The sequence below is a fragment of the Nycticebus coucang genome, chromosome 5, assembly GCF_027406575.1.
Source record: "Nycticebus coucang isolate mNycCou1 chromosome 5, mNycCou1.pri, whole genome shotgun sequence".
In the NCBI taxonomy this organism is placed as follows: domain Eukaryota; kingdom Metazoa; phylum Chordata; class Mammalia; order Primates; family Lorisidae; genus Nycticebus; species Nycticebus coucang.
Window position 1 is genome coordinate 138,843,944 of NC_069784.1, and position 22,918 is coordinate 138,866,861.

The 22,918-nt window shown below is 37.5% G+C and overlaps 1 protein-coding gene across 2 annotated transcripts in view; it reads right to left on the minus strand.

Annotated features, from left to right (window-relative positions):
• PDE10A (phosphodiesterase 10A) overlaps window positions 1-22,918 on the minus strand; it is a 233,315-nt gene that overhangs the window by 71,723 nt on the left and 138,674 nt on the right. For both annotated transcript variants that reach the window (XM_053592323.1, XM_053592324.1), the window contains exons 6-10: window positions 10,728-10,868; window positions 8,863-9,018; window positions 7,372-7,422; window positions 6,324-6,382; window positions 4,736-4,787 (exon numbers count right to left, since the gene is read on the minus strand). In XM_053592323.1, coding sequence (XP_053448298.1) covers window positions 4,736-4,787; window positions 6,324-6,382; window positions 7,372-7,422; window positions 8,863-9,018; window positions 10,728-10,868 — 459 coding nt within the window. The remainder of the gene's footprint in view (window positions 1-4,735; window positions 4,788-6,323; window positions 6,383-7,371; window positions 7,423-8,862; window positions 9,019-10,727; window positions 10,869-22,918) is intronic.

The following is a 22,918-nucleotide window of genomic DNA, read 5'->3' on the forward strand; positions in this document are numbered from 1 at the left end:
GGTCCAATAAAGAGAGGAACAAAGAAATAGCTGTTAATTTTAAAAAGACCTAAAACATTTATATATTCAGAAACATTTAGGGGTAGCAGATGTGAAAGATAAAAAGAAACAAGTGTTTTGTTTTATCTGCTGGTGAAGTGAGTGATGTGATGGAGGCGCTGATTACTGATTTTATAGAGAAGTTCATTTTAAATACAGGACATAGGATTGCAGCTGGGAGGGCTGTTGTGGCTGTTACGTGAGCAGCAACTGCCAGTGACTAAGCACTACCCAGGACAGGGTGAGCGGAGAGACAGAGAGGACCCCGGCTCAGCCCTCCAGGGCCTCAACACAGGTGCATGCTGCCCTCCTCTCTAGCCGAAGTGCACCACCCCTGCTTCTCTCTCTGAAGTGCACCACCCCTCCCTCTCTCCCCAAAGTGCACCTCCCCTCCCTCTCTCCCCGAAGTGCACCACCCCTCCCTCTCTCCCCGAAGTGCACCAACCCTCCCTCTCTCCCCAAAGTGCACCTCCCCTCCCTCTCTCCCCAAAGTGCACCAACCCTCCCTCTCTCCCCAAAGTGCACCTCCCCTCCCTCTCTCCCCAAAGTGCACCACCCCTCCCTCTCTCCCCAAGGTGCACCTCCCCTCCCTCTCTCCCCAAAGTGCACCACCCCTCCCTCTCTCCCCAAAGTGCACCTCCCCTCCCTCTCTCCCCAAAGTGCACCTCCCCTCCCTCTCTCCCCAGGTGCACCAACTCTCTTTGTCTGTGTAACTTCCACACATGCCTCAGACCTGGGGGAAAGCATCAGGAAAAGCTGCCACAGCCCTCCTGACTAGGTCAAATCTTTTCTTCAGAGCTTTCAAAGCACTGTGTCTGCTTCTACACAGCCGTGAACATGACTGTGATTCAACATCCTGCTGGAATCTGATTCACACCTGTCTCCTGCACGCAACTATAAGCTCCATGAGGACAGAAACAGTGAAGGGTTTTGTTTATTATTTTACAACTCCAGCTGCTATCTACTATGAAAATGATGGGATTTTCAAGAAATATTATAGCAGAAAAGGATGAACGAAAACCTAAAGGAACCAATACCAATTAGAAATTAGAAAGAGAATCACAGACCCATTCCCTAATGAGACCCAAGTGATTTTATAGCTGATTTATATCAAACATAAAGGAACAAATCATTCATATGTTATTCAAACCACTTTAGTCCAAGAATGGAACATTTCTTAACTCCTTTTAAAATATGGCATAACTCAATACTGATATTCTCCAAGGATAGAAAAATGTAACTAATGAGCAGATGCACTCATGAAAACAGATGCAAAAAATTGGAAATAAATATTAACAACCAATCCAAGGGTAAAGAAAACAGTAGAATTAAATAGCCTTTATGCCAGGAATTTAAGGACAGCTCAACACTGAGTAATACGTTAATATAATTTCCTATTCCAATTAATTAAAGGAGAAAAAAGCTAAATCATCTTAAGAATGGCTTATAAAGATGTTATAATACTCAACACTCAACTAGATGCAAGCTCATAAATTAAGAACAGAAGGAAAAGTTTTTAAGTTGGTAAGCTGTATCTGCTAGGAACCTGTATAAATAGCAAGGAAATGGGAGAAGGATACACGTTAAGGAAAGTTTGTAGCATACCCACTTTTGGATATATTGCTTCCATTCAACAGTGTCCTAGGGTCCCGGGCAACACATTAAAAAACAGAAAGAAATCAGTCCTGTGCAACTGGAAAAGCAGAACCACTGGCACATCAGACACTTCTCCCCCACGTTCAAAACCAGCGTAAAAATGCCCACACTTGGCATCTCTTTTCAATACTGTACTATAGGTTCAAGCTAGGTCAATTATGCACAAAAAAGAGAAGAAAAAAGAAAGAAAACATATCTGGATTAGAAAAGAGGGAGTAAAACTACCTCAACTTGCAGATGACATGACGCTATACTAGAAAACCTTAAAGACACACCAGGGAAACACTGGAACTAACAAGTGAGTTAGTCAAGTTACAGGATACACTATCAATGTAAGAAAACCCAATCTATTTCACTACATCTATAATAAAAATCAGAAGATAAAATAAAACATTCCATTTTTAATAGCATTAAAATATATAACACTTGGGGATAAATGTGCCAAAATAAGACCAGTATTGATTCTCCGACAATCACAAAACCTTACTGAAAAAAAATTGACATATAAATAAATGAAAAAAATACATTTTATATATTGTTATATATATTGTTTATATATATAACAAGTTTATATATTGTTAAGATAAAATGCTACAAATTGCTCTTCAGGTTCAACACAATCCCTAGCAGAATCCCTCTCTCACTTCTTGTGGAAACTGACAAGCTGATTTTAAAATGTATATGTAATTGCGAGCGACTCAGAACAGCCAATCTAGAAAAAGAACAAAGTCGGAGGACTCACACTTCTTAATTTCAAAACATACCACAGTAAAACAACAGTAATCAATAAAGTGTGTACTGGCAGAAATAAAGAGGTCCATAGAGTAGAATTGAAAGTCCAGAAATTCAACCACATGTTTGTGCTCAACTAATTTTTCACAAGACCATTTTGAAGGGGAAAGAATGGTCATTTCAACAAATGGTGCTGGGAAAAATGTGATAGCTACATGGAAAAGAATGAAGGCCACGTGGACCCTATAGCTCACATGATGTACAAAAATTAACTCAAGCCAAATCAAATACCTTAAAGTAAAAAAGCTAAAACCATAAAACTCTTAGGAGAAAGCACAGATAAATTCTTATATCTCCAATTTGGCCAAGGATCCTTAGATTTGACGCCGAAAATATGAGCAGCAAAAGACAAAGACATATGAATTAATCTCATCAAAATTAAAACTTTATTATTCAAAAACACTATCAAGAAAGTAAAAAGACAACCTACATAAGTGGTATAAAACATTAGCCAATCATTTAAGAGAGAAGAGTGTCTATTTTTAATGTATGGCAAACTCTTGTAAGTCAATTATAAAATGAGAATTCAAGTAAAACGTGGCCAATGGATCTGAAGACAACTGTCCTAAGAAGATACATATTTCAAAAAACACATGAGAGGGTGCTCAGCCTCAGCAGTCAGCAGGAAAACAGCAATCAGACCAGGCTGAGACAGCACGCTGCCCACTGTGACGGCATTAAGGTCAGATTATAGTAAGTGTGGGTGAAGATGGAGAAAAATCAGAGCCCTTGTGCAATGCTGTTGAACAAGAAAATAGCGCAACTGCCGTAGAAACCGTGGTAGTTCCTCAAAAAGCCAAATATAAAGTTACCACATTACCTGGCAATTCTACTCCTAAGTATATACCCCAAAAGAATGAAAAACAGACATTCAAATGAAGAAGCTGTATGGAAATGTTCACAGCAGCACTACTCACAAGAGCAAAACCAGGGAAATAACCTAAATGTCTGTCACTGTTGAATAGATAGATAAAAATGTGGTCTATGTGGCATATTATTTGGTCACAGATGGAGTAAAATGCTGATGATACCCTACAGTAAGTATGGATAACGCTGCACACGTCATGCTAAGTGAGAGAAGCCAGGCACACAAGGCCGCGAACACCTGATTCCTTTTACATTAAACTGGTGCACTCAGAGGAAGAGCGTCGTGGCTGCACAGTGGTGCAGGCTTGGGGGGTACAGCTGGTAACAAGCAAGGGCATGACAGCTAACATGTGTGGGGATTCTTCGTAAGGTGATTAAAATGTTCTTCTAAAATTGACTGTGATGGTTCCCTTTATCCGTGAATGTACTAAAAATTACTAAATTGACCACTTTATATGGTGAATTATATGGCATATAAATTACATCCTAATCCATAGTGCTTCTTGTACCTCTAATACAAGCTCAATGTCAGTGCACATTATATTTTTATATTGTTCTAAAACTATTCATTGATTTAAAATTTTCTTAAATTTTTTCATAATCAGAAGAAAGTTATTTTTAATGTATTATCATTCCATTTCTTTGTCCAGAAAGACCATCACTGAAGTTAGTAACCCCTAACGTTATTCTCTAATTACCCATAGTAAACTTTGTCTCTACAAGACACCGTACATATTACACTCCATGCTTGTTTGTTATGATGACAAAGAAAAAAACAGATCTGTATGCATCAGAAAACCTGTCAATGAGCAAACCCCTTAATGCTTTGAGATGAACCAGCGAAATGAGGAGGAGGAAGGACATTCACTAAGCATAGCACAGGACACAGATGGTACCAGGAAAGGCCAGGCATCCAGAGTCACATCCACACGTCACTTTGATGTGAGACACACAGTGGCCTGGGGTCTGTGACTCTAATTCTACGCTGTGTGCCGTCCGGCTCCTAGGGCCTACCAGCCACCGAGAAGAGAGGAATCACGAAGACTCCATAAAACTCAGTAGAATGAACTTTCAAATCAGGAAGAATCAGCTGAGAATTCCTAACATAGCCTCCATGTAAAAGGTGTTTTGAAGAATACAAAAAGAAAACAATTGTCTTTTCAAATGATTGCCGTCCATTAATCTTTTAAAAAGATTATTGAAATCTTTCCCCCTCAAATTAACAGAAGTGACAAACAAATCAAGGTGAATTCTTAACCACCACATTTTTGTAATACTTAAAAGATCTTGTATGATTAATAAATTAAAATGTTTTACCATATATTTGGACCATGGGTCTAAGAGTTAAATAAAATCATTTTCAGAAAAAAGTGTAACTTACCATTATGTGTTCAAGTAGAGAATCTATTGCGACTATGTTATCAAAATATGTTCTGAAAAAAAAGAACATAAGTCCTGTAAGTGATCTTATATCCCAGTACATAATAAACTTTGAATACATTTCCTGGTTTTATCTGCATTTAAATTAAAAAACACAGATATTTATCACTTGATTTTTGTCCTTTTGTGAAAACAATCAATCAATATTGTGATATCATTTTAAATGGATAAATGAAACTTCATCATTGACCTTACTGTAAAGATTCTAATTCTAGTACTTATTTTGTTGGTAAACTGATGGGAGACAGAAAGTTTGTTACATTTAACTAAAACTGTATAGGAACAAAGTTGGGTTCACTACATTTAATATGTTCATCAATGACTTTGATCTGAATAAAAATATTTAAATTTGCTAAATCTCAGTAATATGATTAAAATGTTAAATTATCACTGAAAAATTGAAGAAAGTTAATATTAAGTTTAAATGTGCTATGAAATTAATGTAATCTGAGAACTGTCAAAACACAAGCAATGATTAGTCTGTATTCACTATCATGAATGGCCAGTAAATGATTTAGACGTATACGGTACACAGATTAAAAACACAACTCCAGTAAAAAGCCGACCAATAGGTGGGCAATAAAAAGAATGTGCAAAGAAGCAGAGAACTGAGCCTGGGCTCTCCCCTCTCGGCAAGGCTGGACCTCAGTTGGTTAGGTAACCAAAAGAGAGCTTCTTCAGTCCCATACTGCTCTAATTTCATATTTGCATTTATAGTAAAATATATGTAACATGAACTGGAAGTTTTCAACCAATTATTAGTGGGTAAATTATTAAGTACTGCCACAGTGACGTGTGAGAGATGACACAGGTCACAGTCACTGCTGGAGGCAATGGCAGAAGAGGCACATTATTCCTTCAGTAAAATTGAGGAGGGTGTGACTCTGAAGCTACAATATCCTGGGGCATTTCTTAGATTCTGATGATAAATTATGTGGGTGAGATACACAGAAGACCTCCCCTATAGCAAGCAAAACCAACGCGAACCTGAAACTTAACAAACATCTGTAATTGCTTCCACTGCCAGCCCAAGGGAGATTTCCCTAGCTCGAACTTCAGAGAAATGGAACATTTTCTCAAAAATTACAACTGAGATGCTATACACAGGAAAATTAATATAACAACATTAATAATATTGTTTCATTTACTGACAGTGTTAGAAAATGCCAAAGAGGACTTTTTAGAAAAATACTAGCACCCTTTCTCTTGCCCTACGGCTGCCAGTATTCTTATGCAAAACTAGAGATAATCTGTGGCTTTGACATTTTCTAAGAGAGCCATTTAGAAAATATGCATCACGCGCAAATCCAGATCATCACACACACATCTGCGGGCTTCACTTGTAGAGTGAACGTAGATGAGGATATAATTCCATATCGAAAATAGGATCAACCACTCTTCCCAGACCATAAAGGATGGACCTTCAGTTACGGGCTGCAGTTGGCTGTAGTATGTCACAGTAACGGCCTGCAATCAGTTTAAAGCATCGCCCAGTAAGACCTACTCCATTCTTAGAAATGAACACTTACTTTGATACATCCAGTAGAAAGTCATTCAATTCTGTCTGTTTGGCAAGGCCTCTGCATACCTGCCATATAAAATTATGGCTATCATTATAAGAGATTTCTATTTATTTAACAATAAATACTACTTACTGAAAAAAGGCCTAACAAAAATCTCTTGGTTTATAATGTAACAATAGTATCAATAACGATTAATATTTAACAAATACTTATATGTGCTAAACCTTGTTCCAAACGTTTTATCATCTCATTTAATCACCCTGCAACATCACAACCATTGGATTTACATTTTATAACTGGGGCATAAAAAAGGTGAGACCCTTGCTGAGGCTCCAGAGCTGGTAAGCAGCGGAGCAATCCTCAGACACAGGCGGCCTCCCCAGCCCTCTCCAGAGTCACTTCACGGTCGTCTGTGGACGACTGTAGTTGGGCACATGTTCCCCCATACTTGATGATTCAACAAGTCTTGCTGCTTTATCCTACAGCTCTATTTTCTTCCTATCATACAGTTCATCATCAACCTCAGTTTGCTGAAATGGAATTAGAAGAATAAAGCAACCACCTCCTGTGCCCCCCACTCAGAAAGAAGAAGAGGAAGAAGAACGCCGTCCTCATTGCTCACATTCCAGGGAACTCTAAGTAGGTGGTGATATTTAATTAGATCGTGCCTTCAAGAACCAAATATCTTCTAGTTAGCATTAACATTTCATATAATACTCACAAGAACATTTAAGAAATGAAATCGTTACAGTATCAGTGCAACACCCAGTAAGAGAATGTTCCTAGGTCTTCAGTAGAAAACAAATATCATTGCATGATACCTACCATTTATTGTATACATTTTATATTCACCCATATATATTTAATTGCAAGACATTTAAGGCAGGAAGTAAATACATGTGATTAATAAAAATTTCTAGGAATAACGAAATATTATAATATCTAAAAATAAAGGATTATGTTACTTATGAACTTCTACTCAAGCCCCCAATGCTGAGCTCTAAACCTTTCTTCTCTCCTGGGAAGCCCCGGTAAAAACATCCTCAAAACTCACCTGCACCTGATGTATTGCTACTGAAGCCCAGGCAAGATTTGCTGTCGCAACCTAAAATACACACACACACATACACACACACGAGACAAATTTTTATTAGTCACATGTAGGTATTCCAACAAAGGATTTTAGCACAAATGTGAGCTTTTCAATGCTTGGCCAAACACAAATCAACAAATATTTATAACGTTTTTCTTTTATATTTTCTGTTGCATTTGATTAAGCTTAATTCTCTCTTCATCTTAATTCCAGATGAAAAGGAAGACAAACTGATTATTAAGAGACGTGCAGCCCAATGATATAATGATTTTAACATGAAACGATGATTTTTCTGTTTAACAAAAATAGATTTAAAAAGCCTCTAATGACCACTTTAAAAATGAAATATTTCTAAAAAGTCAAAGTCTATGTATATACTAGCTGACTGTTTTCTCAAATTACCAGCTATTCTGCTTCTTATTTTATTCACTCCCTTAATGAATATTCGCTGGGCACCTGCTGAGGGTCGGGTGCGAGGACACCACAGTAGACAACAAGAAAAGCAGAAGAGTTCTGGTGTGCAGTGGGGGGAGACAGGGAAGGAAGGACATAACACGGTGACATGTGTCACAGAGAACAAGAAACTGGAAAAGGAAAAGGGAATACTGTACAGAGCCTTTCAGGTCCAGTATGGCTAGAGGAGTGAGGGACAGTGGAGCTGCAGGACACAGGCTCATTCAGACAGGTGGGCAGGGTTAGGCACTTCAGGGACTTGATTCCTACCGGGCATGATAAATATATCATCTTAGTATTTGCTTTTATTATTAATGAGCCAATTCTAATTTAGTCAAGAGTAAAGAGAACTCATTGTTTTCCAAATTTATTTGACACTAGAACCTCTTTTGTTTTTTGAGACAAAATCTCACAGAATCACCCTGGTTTAGAGTACTATGGTGTCATAGCTCACAGCACCTTCAAACTCCTGGGCTCAAGTGATCCTCCTGCCTCAGCCTCCTGAGTAGCTGGGACCACAAGTGCCCAGAGGGAGGCTCAGCTAGTTTTTCTATTTTTAGTAGAGACAGGGGTCTCACTTCGCTCATGCTGGTCATGCAATCTTAAGCTCAGACAATCCACCCACCTCAGCCTCCCAGAGTGCCCCCCACCCCCACCAAATCCAGAACCTTTTTATAGGACACAATCCGGAAAGAGGACATTTTTAAGAAAACATAAAGACAACCAGAATCTGAAAATTCTCCGAAGTCATACTACCACTTTATTTGATTCAGAGCATCACATACTTTTTATTGTTAAAATGGATTCTTAAAGAAAAAAGAAAAAGATTGCATTTCTAATGCATCCATTTCCCCTCTAAATAAAAACAAAGAAAAAACAGGCCTTAAAAACATTAGGACTAGTATCAAAACACTGTTAAGTCATGATTTTAAGTATTTGTTGATGTATTCGCTTAGCAACATTAACGAGCATCTCCCATGAGCAGGGCTGAGAGCTCACCTCCTGGTGACTGAGGCAGAAGGCGTCTTTGCCCCAGTGCCGATACAGCTCGAGAATGCCAATCAAGTCACCAATGGCAGTGACAATCGGTAAGCAGAGGACAGACTGGATGCGAGTCCCCGATTCTAGTCCAGTACCTCTTGGAAATCGTTCATCCTAAAAAATAAAAGATGAAAAGATTCAAATTCAGGGAAATCATCATTAAGTTACGATTCTTCTATCAGAAATTGCCACAATGTTTGTAATCAATAATAAGAAATCCTTTTCAAAAGAAAACCAAATGATGGTACCTACCATTAATCTTGTATAACAAAACACTTTTAGTAACATGGCACTTACACACAATACTACTTTAATTTTTAAAATCTTTTTACAGTATAAATTTAATAAATAAATGATATGTCAATCTCATACAATAATAATAAAAGTAATCATAAATGCTGGCATACATATCCATCACCTTCTATGTACTAGAACTGACCTAAGAGCTTTGCAAATATAATATAACACTGAAAATTACTCCAACTGTAAACACCATATGAAGAAAATTACATATGTACATTTTTTCTCTTCTATTTTCAAAGTTAGAATAACACAAAAGTACGTTAATAATAGGTTATTCTAACTAAATCTCAAAGGCCCTTGTTAAGTATTTAAATCAACTAATAAATATTAATTATTTATCATAAGAAATGAAGTTGGTTCTTTGTCTTTAATAATGCTATAGTTTAGCAAGACTCACTCCAAGTATAGAAAAATAGAATGAATTCATAGAAAAACCATCAATTCTATTTATTCAATTTCTACTGTCTGTCAGAAGCTATGGGGTTTGAATTAAAACTTTTCATGAATCAGGAATAGTATAAACCTATACTTGTAATTTCCAAATCTTTTGAAAGCTTGTATAAACTATCAAACATTTTCAAATGAGATGATGTATAGAATGTGCTTATATCTTCCGTCTTTCCTACTCTTTCTTTTTCTTTCATATTTTTTTTCAATCTGTTCACGGTCAGTTAGTGGCAAAATTACACACTAACTACATCTGTTTGTACTTGTCACTTTTAAAGTCCTTACCCTGTGGCGACATCTCATTACAGGGCTCACAGGGATGGCTGAAGACGGACTGAGAGCCCCACTTTGTCTTGACTCTCTGTATCCATGTCCTTAGTGGGTCCCCTTTAATCCTGAGTCTGGACCTGCCCTCTGGCTATTAGAAGGGGAATGAACTTGATGTAGGCAGAAAACTCAATTGAGGCTTGAAAACTCAATTGTACGTTTCCAACTTCTCTAGGACTCCCGCTGCCATCACGATAACACGGCAGGCTGGCCTTACTGGAAGGGAGTGAGAGGCCCTGGAGAGCCGAGGCCGTGAGAACAGAGTCGGCACCTAACTGGTGGCCAAATGACCTCAGCCTCATGGGTAAGCGCAGCTGACCGCAGTCCAGACCAGCAGAACCAGCCAGTCCCTAGACTCGTCAGAGTTAACACCCGGCTATCATACGCTATCACTAACATCTGAGGTCAGCGGTCATACAGCAACAGCTAGCCCATGCACATGCCTCCTGTCAGAACAGGAAACAAACAGTAATCATTCAGTTTGCTAGAACGATAAGATACAGAAAGTATTTTTATGTAATAGTATATGTTGAAGTTAAGAATTATTTATGTAAATCCAGCTCTCTGTGGGTATACATGATTTTCTGAGTATACAGAATTAACTTGCTAATTAATTCATTAATTTCTATCTTACTTTAATGCTTTTACTTTTTATAAAACTGTTTGAATTTTAACATCGAAAGGATATGTCATCACTCTTCAGTACATTAGGTTAAAAATGTCATTAAGAGCTAAAAGCCATTCACCCCAAGGATGTCCTCCACGAGCAGAGATTTCCTGGACTTGGCCACATAGGCAGAGACAGTGGTGCCCTGGGTGATGGGCCCGGCAGGGATGAGTCGGGGCTTCCCTTCCTTTACTCCAGGCGGTGTGAAGATGCATAAGCTCTAGGAAGAAGAAAAGAACACGTTTCATTCACTTTCCTGTAAATTCACACAGGATCGCAAGATGCCTGGAGTTTACTGAGTGGTCACAATAAAACCATGAGACCATCAGAAGGAGAGACGCAAAACAGGAAAGGTGTTTGCAGTGATCAAACTGGAAGACCGACCTGGAAATTCCCTTTCATATTTCCAAGCACTCAAAGTACAGGATTGAATCGAGGCTTAAAAGAATGTATAAGCACAGAAAAACTCCTAAATTAGCCTTCTATTTTGGTTCATAGAAAATAATAAAATAAGAAAAAATATATCCTGTCCTTGGGCTCACGATTCTAGCATACCACAAATAAATGATGGGCCCACCTCCCTCCACACGTGGTACTTGTTAGCTGCAGATTTGGTTATATTTTTCATTTTCGTTAGGAATCTTTCCTTCTCTGAAAATAATTCCTCTTTGTAAGACACACGTTGCTTAAACTGGATTGCTCATAAAATTGCAGATTCAGAATATTCTACATGAAAATTTTGCTCTTCTCTGTGCAAAAATATTAACAAACTTAGGTGATCTTTCTCTGTCAAATTATTAGGTGGTAGGGTACAAGTCTGGAACTACTTAAAAATATATCTGCTTTTAAAATTCTTTCAGTTACTTTGATGAAATCTAAAAATATGTCAAAATTATTTTCTACTAAATAAATTGGTGCTCAAACAATCATCTACGGATTAGGGAAATATTGACAAAATTATACCATGAATATCTACCAAATTTGAAAAATATTAATGTGTAGGTAAATTCTCTGAAGACTTTATTTTTATCTTCAATTAGACTGTTGTAACAATGAATGGAGACTTTTTAAAGCAATAAGCATTGGATAACTCTCTTAACCTATGTTCCTATTAATACTTTCTATTACTGAGGTAGTTTTAAGCATGACGCAGATGTATTTATTAACTTATCAGATAAGTGGGTTTTAGGCTTTGTGGTATCAAGGAGTGCTTTCTTTAAACATCTTATAACCAAAACAGAACCGCACTATAAACCTGAGTTTCTTGTTTTAATCCACAGTGAGGCGGGGAGGAAAGCAAAGCTCTGGCTGAACCTCGGCTGCTTTAAATAAGTCACCACTATGAATCATTAGAAGCTAAATTCAAAATACTTATATCTCCGAATATATCTATGTAGTTATGACTGGGCTTAGTAGTATTTACTAATAAATACAATACATATGAAAGATATATTTTAAGTGATTATTATAAAAAAAACCTTCTAAAGTTTTTAACAATATGTTTAAATACAAGGTTAAGAGATAAAAAATATATATACAAGATGATAAATAACAGTTTCATCTTATTAATTTTTTAAAAGGCTAGAAATTTGTGTCACTGTTTTATTTTGTTCGTTTTCTTGTTTTCTTTTTTAGAGATGGGGTCTCACTGCATTGCTCAGGCTAGTCTCAAACTTTGGGCCTCTAGCAATCTCCCTACCTTGGCTTCCCAAAATTTTAGGATTGCAATTATGAGCCACCACACCAGCGCTTCATTTTTTTTAACTTACTCTAATTCTATTATGCACCAATATACATGTGACATAGAAGTCAGACTATCATTGCCTTAGTACCTGTCAGTCTCCCTAAACAATTCAGTGGGTTGCCTTTTCTTAAGATTGAGAGAAGAGTAGAAAAACGATTCAAGATGTGTCTTGGCACAGTAACAGAGAGAATGCCAGGAAGGCTATGTTAACCAGTGCGATGAAAGTGTGTCAAACGGTCTGTGAAGCTAGTGAATGATGCCCCATGATCGTATCAATGTACACAGCTATGATTTAATAAAAAAAAAAGAGAAAAATGATTCAAGAACAGGAAGAGATGACTACAAAAAAAAAAAGAAAGAAAGAAAGAAAGAATACGGTGTATTTAGCCTGAAGAAAATCAGAATTGACAATTTCCACAAACTTAGAGAAAGTAAATCAGAAAAAAGACGCTGAGCAACTATTCTGCTAAAGACAGAATTGCAAGAAATGAACTTAGATAGAACTGAGTAGTTCAGATAACTTTTAACTTCCAATCCTCTGCTGGACCTGCGCCTGACATAATAGTTTTCCTGTTCTGCTCCAATGTTGGAAGACGTCGACATGTTTTTTTGTTATGTTTTTGCTGGTGTGATTCAGAAAATGGTTATGTGTTTTCTCACATTCCCTATTTGGCAAAACAACAACAGAAAGTCTGTTCATGCTGATTTGCCATTTACATCTTGAATAGTGATTCATTTGGTACAAGTCTTGCAAGCACATACAAGTGGTTCAAGCGATCACATCTACACTGACAGGTTCTACACAAGCCCTCGACTTGCTCGAGAACTGCGTAAAATGAAAACATATTATAGGAACAGTTATGCCTTCTAGGAAGTGTTTACCAAATGATCTGAAGAAGAAGAAACTTCAGGAATGTAAATTATGTGTTTATCAATGTGATATGAAAATGACGTGCCTCTCACTCCAGGACAAGACATTAGGGACAATGCTGAGCACATTCTTTGGTCCTCAAACACAGTTGATCACTGGTTATAAGAAGAAATAACTGTTCAATTTGAAAAACTGATGCTTATTTTAGAATACACGAAGTTTATGGGACCAGTGGATAGAGCTCGTCTGTTCTGTGGAAGTTATGGATTTACAAGGAGGTCTTACAAATGGTGGCAAAAATTATCCTCTGGCTGATGGAAGCTGCAGTTGTGAACGGCTCCATCCCTCACTCATTAGGTAAGGAGGAGAGTGGGGAGCAAGTGCAGCCGCCCTCCTTGCAGGAGGAATCTCATCACCCAGCTCGTGAGCAATGTGAGGAACCGAAATTCAGGAAAGAGGGGAAAACCATCATCTCTGACACTGAGGAAAGGCTAATGGGAAGATGCATTTTATGATAAAAAATGAAAAGAATCAACAAAAGATTACATGGTTTGCAGCAGAAGAAATGAGAAAGGTGGAGGACAGAAACCATTTTCTACCTTAAGACATGCGAGAGGAAGGCTGGAGTTCACCCTGGAGATTGCTTCAAGAAGTATCACACTCAAAGAAATTACAAATACAAATAAAAACATTTTAATTATTTTATGTAACATAAAATAGAGAAAATCATCAGGTGAGTTCATATTTATGTTTTTCCCCTCTTAAAACTGTAGGATGTTTACAAGTAATCTACCAACTTTTTCCCACCCAAAATAAATACAAGCTGGGCAGTGTGCAGATGTCAGAGAAACTGGATTGGGAAGGTTCTAAAGAGGAGCATTGCGTGAGAACAACAGAGGGTGGATTCTGCAGGGAGTCGCCAACAGTAGCTCTGGATTTTTGTTGTTGTTGTTGTTGTTTGTTTGTTTTTATCATCGTTTTTGGCTTCATTTGTGTCTGTTAAGATACACAACATACGTCTTTTTAAAAAAATGACTTAGCCATAGACCTTTTAAGGCTGAATGTCATGATACCTTCAGTTTGTACTTTGCTCCATAGTTCAATGAAGGCAGAATAACTTATACATTAGTATATTATTAAATGGTTTATTTAACATTATAAAACTTCTATTGCCTCTATGTAGAGTTTCTATGTGATACAAGAGAAAGAGAAAAGGAGAACCTTTCCCGGGATGCATGGAAAGCTGTTCTATTTATTTGGTTGACAAAAGGCTTTTTAGAACCGCTGCCTGTGGTTAGTAAGTATTAAGAATTGAAGAATTCTTTTTTTTTTTTTTAATTTTTTTATTAAATCATAAGTGTATACAATGATATGATTATGGGGCATCATACACTCACTTCATAAACCATTTGACACATTTTTATCACAGTGGTTAACATAGCCTTTCCGGCGTTATCTCAGTTACTGTGCCGAAACATTTATATTCTACATTTACCAAGTTTCGCAAATACCCCTGTAATATGCACCACAGGTGTGATCCCACCGATTCCCCTCCCTCTACCCACCCCCCCCTTTCCCACTTCCCCCTATTGTTAAGTTGTAGCTGGGTTATAGCTTTCATGTGAGAGTCCCAAATTAGTTTCATAGTAGGGCTGTGTACATTGGGTATTTTTTCTTCCTGAATTGAAGAATTCTTTACAGAAGAAACTTCATACTTGTTTGATTATCTCACGATCTTTTCAGTAGAAGTGTTCGCAGTGAGAGCTGAGGGTAAGTGCTAACCAAGTGTTAGATACACTGTGACATGAAGGCCAGAAATTCAAGCAGAAGGGAAAACAAGGCCCAGTCTAAGATAAGACATTGGCTCTGATGTGTTTTCATAGGTACATTTTCTCTCCCCTTAATTAGTGGATTTAACTAGTGTACTCAGATGAAAAATTACTGCCCCATCTTCACAGGAGGATGAAAAAACATCAGCAGACATCAGTTTAGAAACCCCCTATGCATATCCATGACAGTTGTAATATCTAACTTACCTATCAGATCCAGTCTTGAAGGGAGTCTCCAAATTTATATCCTTCTCTAATAGTAAATAACTATTAAAAATTTTATCAGAACCTTTTTAAGAGGCTAAAGATAAAAACTACAACTATGGGCATGGAAAGGATTCAAAGTTTTAAATCTCAACTACCTCCATCCTCGCCACAGAAGACATGAACTGCTTTCAGGGCATCAGTATGACAAGTGGTGACTGCAGTTCTTCACCATTTGAGGCCTCTAGAGGGGACATGACTACTAGCCCCTGACCCCCAGCACAGAGGAGACTGCCCGAGGAGCAGGGGTCACTCCAATCAGAGCCGGGAGGTCCTAGGGGAGAGGTTTGCTTGTTCAGCTTTTCAAAGAAACTCTTTATGAACTACTCAATATTTGTGTGGTTATAGATATGCACATATATGTACATATAAGTATATATGTAATGTGAAATATGTATGCCTCTGGAATTAGATCATTTAACCAGAAAAGGTTGGTAACAACTGTCATAACCAATCAGTTGGCTCAATGAAGGAACAGAGAAGCATCCAAATTATTAGAAAAGCGAATCTGGAGAACTAAATATATTTAGTGGAAAATGTACAAGAGAATAGACTAATACTATTTATACAAACACTATATTTTTAATGAAATGGAAAATTCTGATTCATTCAACCAAATAGATAAGTTTACTTCACTTGGTAAACACTCTTATCTTTCTCTTAATACACAATTCAAATATAACTTTATTTGTGAAACTTCATTTTAGTGTCAAGACTTCAACTCACGACCAGTTAGATTTTAGGAATAATTTTGAAGAAAAAAAAGTTATTTAGGTTACCAGCAAGTTATGAGCCTCGTGAGACACTAGATGGCGCTAGACAGTAAACAAAGTTAGATGTAGGCTCAGAATGAGCAACATGCCCCACAGTCACCCGAAACCTGAGCCTCATGAGACACTAGATGGCGCTAGACAGCAAACAAAGTTAGATGTAGGCTCAGAATGAGCAACATGCCCCAGTCACCTGAAACCTGAATTAATTAACTCTCTGCTAGAGTTCATTGTGCAAGTCAAAAAGGCACACAAATACTATAAACTACAGACTCAAAATGCAAAACAATGCAACATTTTCAGGTCACTGTTGATTATCTGTGGACTGTTTTGCTTATCTGTGGTGTTAGATATCAAAAGGTGTGCACAGAGCTTTTTTCCTCATCAGCTTTCATTAGTCTTTGTGTATTTAATGTGTGGCCCAAGATAGCTCTGATTCATCAAATTTGCAGCAGAAAATAATAAAGGTTGGACGCCCTTGGTTTAAGGTGTACATAGTAAAAATAAACTTACAATTCTTCTGCTTTTCCATTTTTCCCTATTTGTACCCCAGATGTATTCTGCCCACTTTGTAGGAAGGATAAAATCAATAGAGAGGGGGAAATCAAGCTTTAAAAGAGGTAGTAGTGTGTTAGGGTAAAGGAACGTGTGCAGCTGCTGCTTGTAGAAAGCTCAACAACTCCAGAAGGGGGACATGCGGACTTAGACTCTGTGAAAAACTGGCTTTACACCAGCTGTATGAACATGGACAGTCCTCAAACCAGAGTACACCTTGGGTACCTCATCATCACAACAAAAAGGTTAGATTCGATAATTTTGAAGTATCTCTTTTAGCTTTAACATCCTATGAATCCAGGAGTTCCTACAGCTATCTAGTTGTTCCTGTTCGCAAATGAAAATGATAAACTGCTTAACTAAACTAATTTACCAAATTAGTAAATTATGGAAAGATTACTTTAAAAATATACAGTATATGAAAAATAACGTACATAATATTTTCAGTGCTTACAAACAGCTTACGATGATATTATAAAGTACGCTATAGATCCGTTGGGATATGGGAGGCCCGCTTCCCAGGGTCAGCTATAAAAACATTAAAAGTTGAATTAAACAACAACTTAATCATGAAAAAATAATTTTGTCCAACAACATGTACAGAGGGTCAAACACTGCTGAAGGCAGGAACAAAACACATTGTTTCCTTTGCTAGCTCCATATTTCTCACAAATTGTTTCTTCTGCCTAACAAAGGTCCTTTATTTTCCCGTATCATCTAGAAGGGAGAGATCTTCCAATGTCAGCTTAAACTCCAATCTGCTTTCATGGCCCTACCAAGTTCATGATCCCAGAGCGCCCTGCCTTCCGCTGGGCTAGCAAGGAGAACAATGTACTGTAACTGTTGATTCTCTCTCCCCCACTGGTTTACATTCTTTGACGTGAGGAATGAATTTTTATTTATATTTGTATTTCAGCAATTCAACACAACATTTTTGGTAGCTAATAGGCGTTTAAGATGATTTATTGAATGAACAGCCTTTATGATGTAAGGTTTAACCAATGTAGAGCAAATTAATGTTTAGAAAGTTTAAGAATTTTGCTCAAGTCACACAAGTGATAAAACAGGACTCAGACCATCCAACTCAGGAACCAAAACTATTTCAAAGCCAAACTACTAAAAAAGAAGTTTTCCTTCTTTTTGCACGTATTAAAACAGTGTAACGAGCACTGACATTCTCCTTCCTAAAGGAGAATTCTCTCCTCATTACTGTCCCCAGCAGCCAGTGCACAGCGCAGTGAGGAGGCTAGACAGTCCATCACTGTCAGCCCAGGTTCAGCACGTGCCCAACCACAGCCAGGGCTCAGAAACAAATCTGCTGAATAGATAAACGCCCTGTCATTTGTAGAAAGGTAATATTTCAGCACTGCTTTCAATTTGTTTCCTGGGCCTGGGATTATTACATTTTCTATCATTTGCATATGATAGGGCAATTTATATTTTTTGGAAAAATATCTACATTATCTAGTTTCTCACATTTATTAGCATAAATATCCCCTCATAATTTCATTTCCATGTCACTACATCCATTGTTTTAATCTGTTTAATTATTAAATATACATAATTATAGTTCTCTTTTTTATTAATTAGTTTAATGAATGGCCATCTTAATCCTTCGGTTAATAATATCTTTAGATTTCCTGGCTTATGCAGATTTTCTTTTTTCTATCTCCACGTGTACATGTGTAAATCCCAAGAAAGCAGAGATTTTTAACTCACTGCAGGATCTCGAGTGCCTAGAACAATGCCTGCCACGTGACAGTGACCAGTAAAATGGGTTGAATTAATGCTTCAAAACTACGTATAAAATGTTTAACACTTTAAGGATGTGGATTTGCCATCATGAATAACTTTGTTCAGAGATTTACCAACAGTGTATTTTTATTACCATTAATCTCTAAATATTATATTAAATAAATTCGGTATTCTTCTTTGTGCAAAGAATTACTTTGCATATTGTTTAAGTTTAATTTCCAAGTTTTACTTTAGCCATTATGAAAATCCTAAGAAAATTCTTAAGTAGGGATTGAAGGCATTAAAGTTAGGGGCTAGCCCAGAAAAGAAAGCACAAGTTGGTAAACTATGAAATAACATACTGTATTTAATACATATGTTAGTCAAAACCAAAGAAATGGTATTACTAATAAAGTCTAAATTGGCTTTTTTAAATTTTTATACTAAAAATACCATTGTGTTTCTGTCGTTTTCTTGTTCTGTTTTATAAACTTCTATGTACCAAACATCTACCGTATAAAACTTCATCACAACTCTACCTTCACTACAGACTAAACCGTCTACAGATAAAAAGCGACTTCTTCCCCAGTTCAGGCTTGTACTTCTTGAGCTGAGCTCGGCTATTGACCTCCCGGCCCTGCTCTCCTCCGCCCACATTTTCCTAGAAGACAGTTGAGTATTTTTTAACCTGATTTAATTTTGTTTTATTTGTAAGTGCTGGGTCTACTTTACCTGTAATTTTGTTATAATTTCATGATTATCACAATCACATTTTATGTTTTATTATTTTTAGTGCTTTTTATGATTTAGTTTGTCTTCTTTTTAATTTTTTATGTTTTCTTAGATTTTGTTGCTTTCTATTAATATGAATGTGAGTTTTTTAATTCTATTTGTGAAACTTCTGGCATTTAAATGTTACTTAAATTACATTTCTCATTACGTCGATTTCAGAATTTAAATTATGTTGACTCACTTATGAGAAAAAAGAAATTAATACTTCTACAAATATAAGAATTTTATAATTCTTCCATGTTTCTCATAACCTTTAGTATTTTTTGATACGGGCTTAAAATTTTATCTTAGTCTATTTGGGTTTCATTATTATAATTTTGTCATTAAAACACATTGGTTTTGTTTTTAAATGTGAGTTACTTATAAAAATATTATAGCTATAATTTCAAATCCAGAGGCAATTTTTAAAAGATTGATAATTATCTATAATATGCTACCTTTTATGTACAAAAGAGGAAAAATTTAAAAATATATATGTATCTGCTGACCTATACAAAATAAATGTTTTGTTTATATACACTTTAGAAGTATGTCAGACAAGCAATACATCAGACTAGATCATTTAACCGAAAAAATAACTTTTTAATTATTTAAAGGCTACATAAGGTATATTTTACAAATCGTTTACAATGTATCACTGGGCTGAAGAATGAAAGGAATCTATAGAAATCCAAAGGGAAGGAAAGAAAGGAACCCTTTCAGCAAGGGAACTGAGTCCCAGAGCTGGCATTTTCTCAAGGGAATGGGGGAGGCCTGGATGTTCTGATCTGTCCCCAGGAAGGCAGCATGACACGCAGGGGACCGGCGGTCAGTCCTCGGACCCTGCCAGGAGGAAACAGTCCCATAGGAGCCCGCTCCCCAGGGTCGGGACTGGCAATGGACCACACTCAGCTTGTTGGTTGAAGGACAAATACACTTAACCCTGTGTAAGGCCTGAGAGGAAACTGGATTATCTTGAAATTAGTACTGGAGGGAAAATACAAATCTACCCATAAAAATCCTAATTGTGCATCATGTGGATTGGAGACTTGGATCCATTCCACTCTGTAGTCTGGAAAAAAATCTCAACCAGACAATTTAGTTTTAAATGGTTCTGAACTGAGAGCGCCTTAACTGACCAGCAGAAATGAATTCCTATCTATGTGCAGGAGAGGAAGCAGAAATAAACTTCAACATCAACCTAAAGAACATTCATTTAAAGGCCCCAGAAAGGACGGGGTTCACAGTAAAAACAAAACATAGCCATAACACATGAGAGCAAGTAAGTCATAATAAAACACGAGAGCCGGACGAAATGAAACCCAAGAAACTATACATTCAGAAAGAATATAAAAATACCTATAGTCAACGTCCACAGTGGCCATGAAGTTCGTGTGCAATTTTAAATTGCACACTATTTTAAATCGCACATGAACTTTATGGACACCCTGTACTTCAAGACATAAAAGGTAATATTTATCAACCTGAATTCTTTATCTAGCAAAATATGTTTCCAGAAAATGGACAAAATATTCAGAGGAACAGTAACTGAAAGAGCAGCCCCATCAGGAGACTATCACGCCAGGAAAGTCTCCAGGACACGTATCAAATGAAAGAAAAATGATCTCAAGCAAGAGACTTAAGATTCAAGAAGAAAATGAGGAATAAGGAAAGAGGAAATTAGGTAAATAAAACACAGGAGTGATTTAAGACTTCAGGTAATGTCCTGTCTTCTTCCTACCCACAGAAATCCCTGGATTAAGGAAGTGATCAGGGCCTAGGTACCTATGTAAAGTACTTAAAAGGAAAAAATAGAGTGAAAAAAAACACATAATTATCTCCCAAAATTATCTTCTTAGGCAGATAAGGTCTCTGCCTTCATGAAGTTTGTATTTTAGGGAGAAAGACAGATAAACAAATAGTCACACAAATTACAGATCAACATAATTACAGACTCAGTGAAGTTTGATGATGAAGAAGTACATGACATTATGAAAGTAAAATATCGTGGCCCACCAACCCAGGAATGGATTAACAAGCTGTGGTCTATGTATACCATGGAATACTATTCAGCTATTAAAAAAAATGGTGACTTTACATCCTTCATATTAACCTGGATGGAAGTGGAAGACATTATTCTTAGTAAAGCATCTCAAGAATGGAGAAGCATGAATCCTATGTACTCAATTTTGATATGAGGACAATTAATGACAATTAAGGTTATGGGGGGGGGGGAAAGCAGAAAGAGGGATGGAGGGAGGGGGGTGGGGCCTTGGTGTGTGTCACACTTTATGGGGGCAAGACATGATTGCAAGAGGGACTTTACCTAACAATTGCAATCAGTGTAACCTGGCTTATTGTACCCTCAATGAATCCCCAACAATAAAAACAAAAAAGAAGGTCAGAGAAAGCTGCAATTCTGCTATACACTCTACTACTCTAGGGATGTTATGTTAACAAGACAGACTAGGTCTGTAAGTTGCAGAAAGAAAGAAGGAGCAAGGAATCGGCGCCCCAGGAGGGACCCAGGAAAGGTGATTAACTGACCGCAGGGGTTTAGACTAATACCTGAGCAGAGGGACCACTAGCCCCTTCACAAAGTTATGAAGTAAAGGATAGATAAAAGTGAAGGAATTAGAATTGATATACACAGAATTACAATTTAGACAAGGTAGACAGAAAAGCTTTTATGTATAAGGAAGCTACTTTACTAAGGTCAATGTATAGAGAAGTCTGCAAATAAAAGCAAAAAACACAGCCACGTTATTAAGAACATAGGCTCTGGAATCTAAATCCAAGCTCCACGAAGTCAGCACTTCGGGAGATTGGCCCTGGGCCTGTGGTCTGCAGACGTGATCCCTACTCTTCTACACGTGGCAAAGGAGGCCCAGCCTGCAGTGGTGGCCCAAGCCTCAAGGTCCTTTTCACTTTTGTTCAGGTGAACAGCTAGAATCACAGAGTCCAACAGCCACATGTTAGCAGAGACTCTGAGGGGCCCAGCTAGGGCCCCATGTCCACTCCAGATCTGGGGAACCGGAATCAAAAGGAGAGGTTCTGGGGTACAGACGTGCTTGCCATGAGAACTGAGATCAGAGGGAGAGGTTCTGGGGTTCAGACATGATTGCCATGGCCGGACCCAGGAGCTGCCTGGAGGTGGTCCTAGAGGGAGACGCAAACTCCCACAAACTCCCACTTGCACTGAGTTCACATACTTACCAGTCAATTATAAAAATAATAGCAAATTGTCTAAGGGAAAAGTTCTAATTTTTAATAAAAAAAAATTAATTTTTAAATAATTAGAAAAAAGCAGTATCCACTTGTAATTTTAGTAGTTTGGTCATGTAAGGGTACTAACAGTGCCTAAAATATAACAGCTTAGAGTATTCGGAAGTGGCAGTAATAACCAAACAAGGCATTTTACTAACCCTCTTGCGGGTCTGCTAGCATGACAGACACTAAGAGAAAGGCCAGAGAAGAGCCCGGACATGAGCGAGGGAGCGTCCTGGCCTCAGGTGAGCGTCCGTTCCCGTGAGTGAACATAAGGGACTATAACGCGAGGAAAAGCTACGGCTACCGACGGGAAGAGGCTCCATCATAGCTCATTCAATCAGCCAGTAAAGACTCTGGGTGCAACTACTTTGATGTTTTGCATAACTATATAATTCGAGGATAGTATAAAACTTCCCGGAATGCTTTTTTCTATTCCTGTTAATGTTTTATGTAATCTAAATA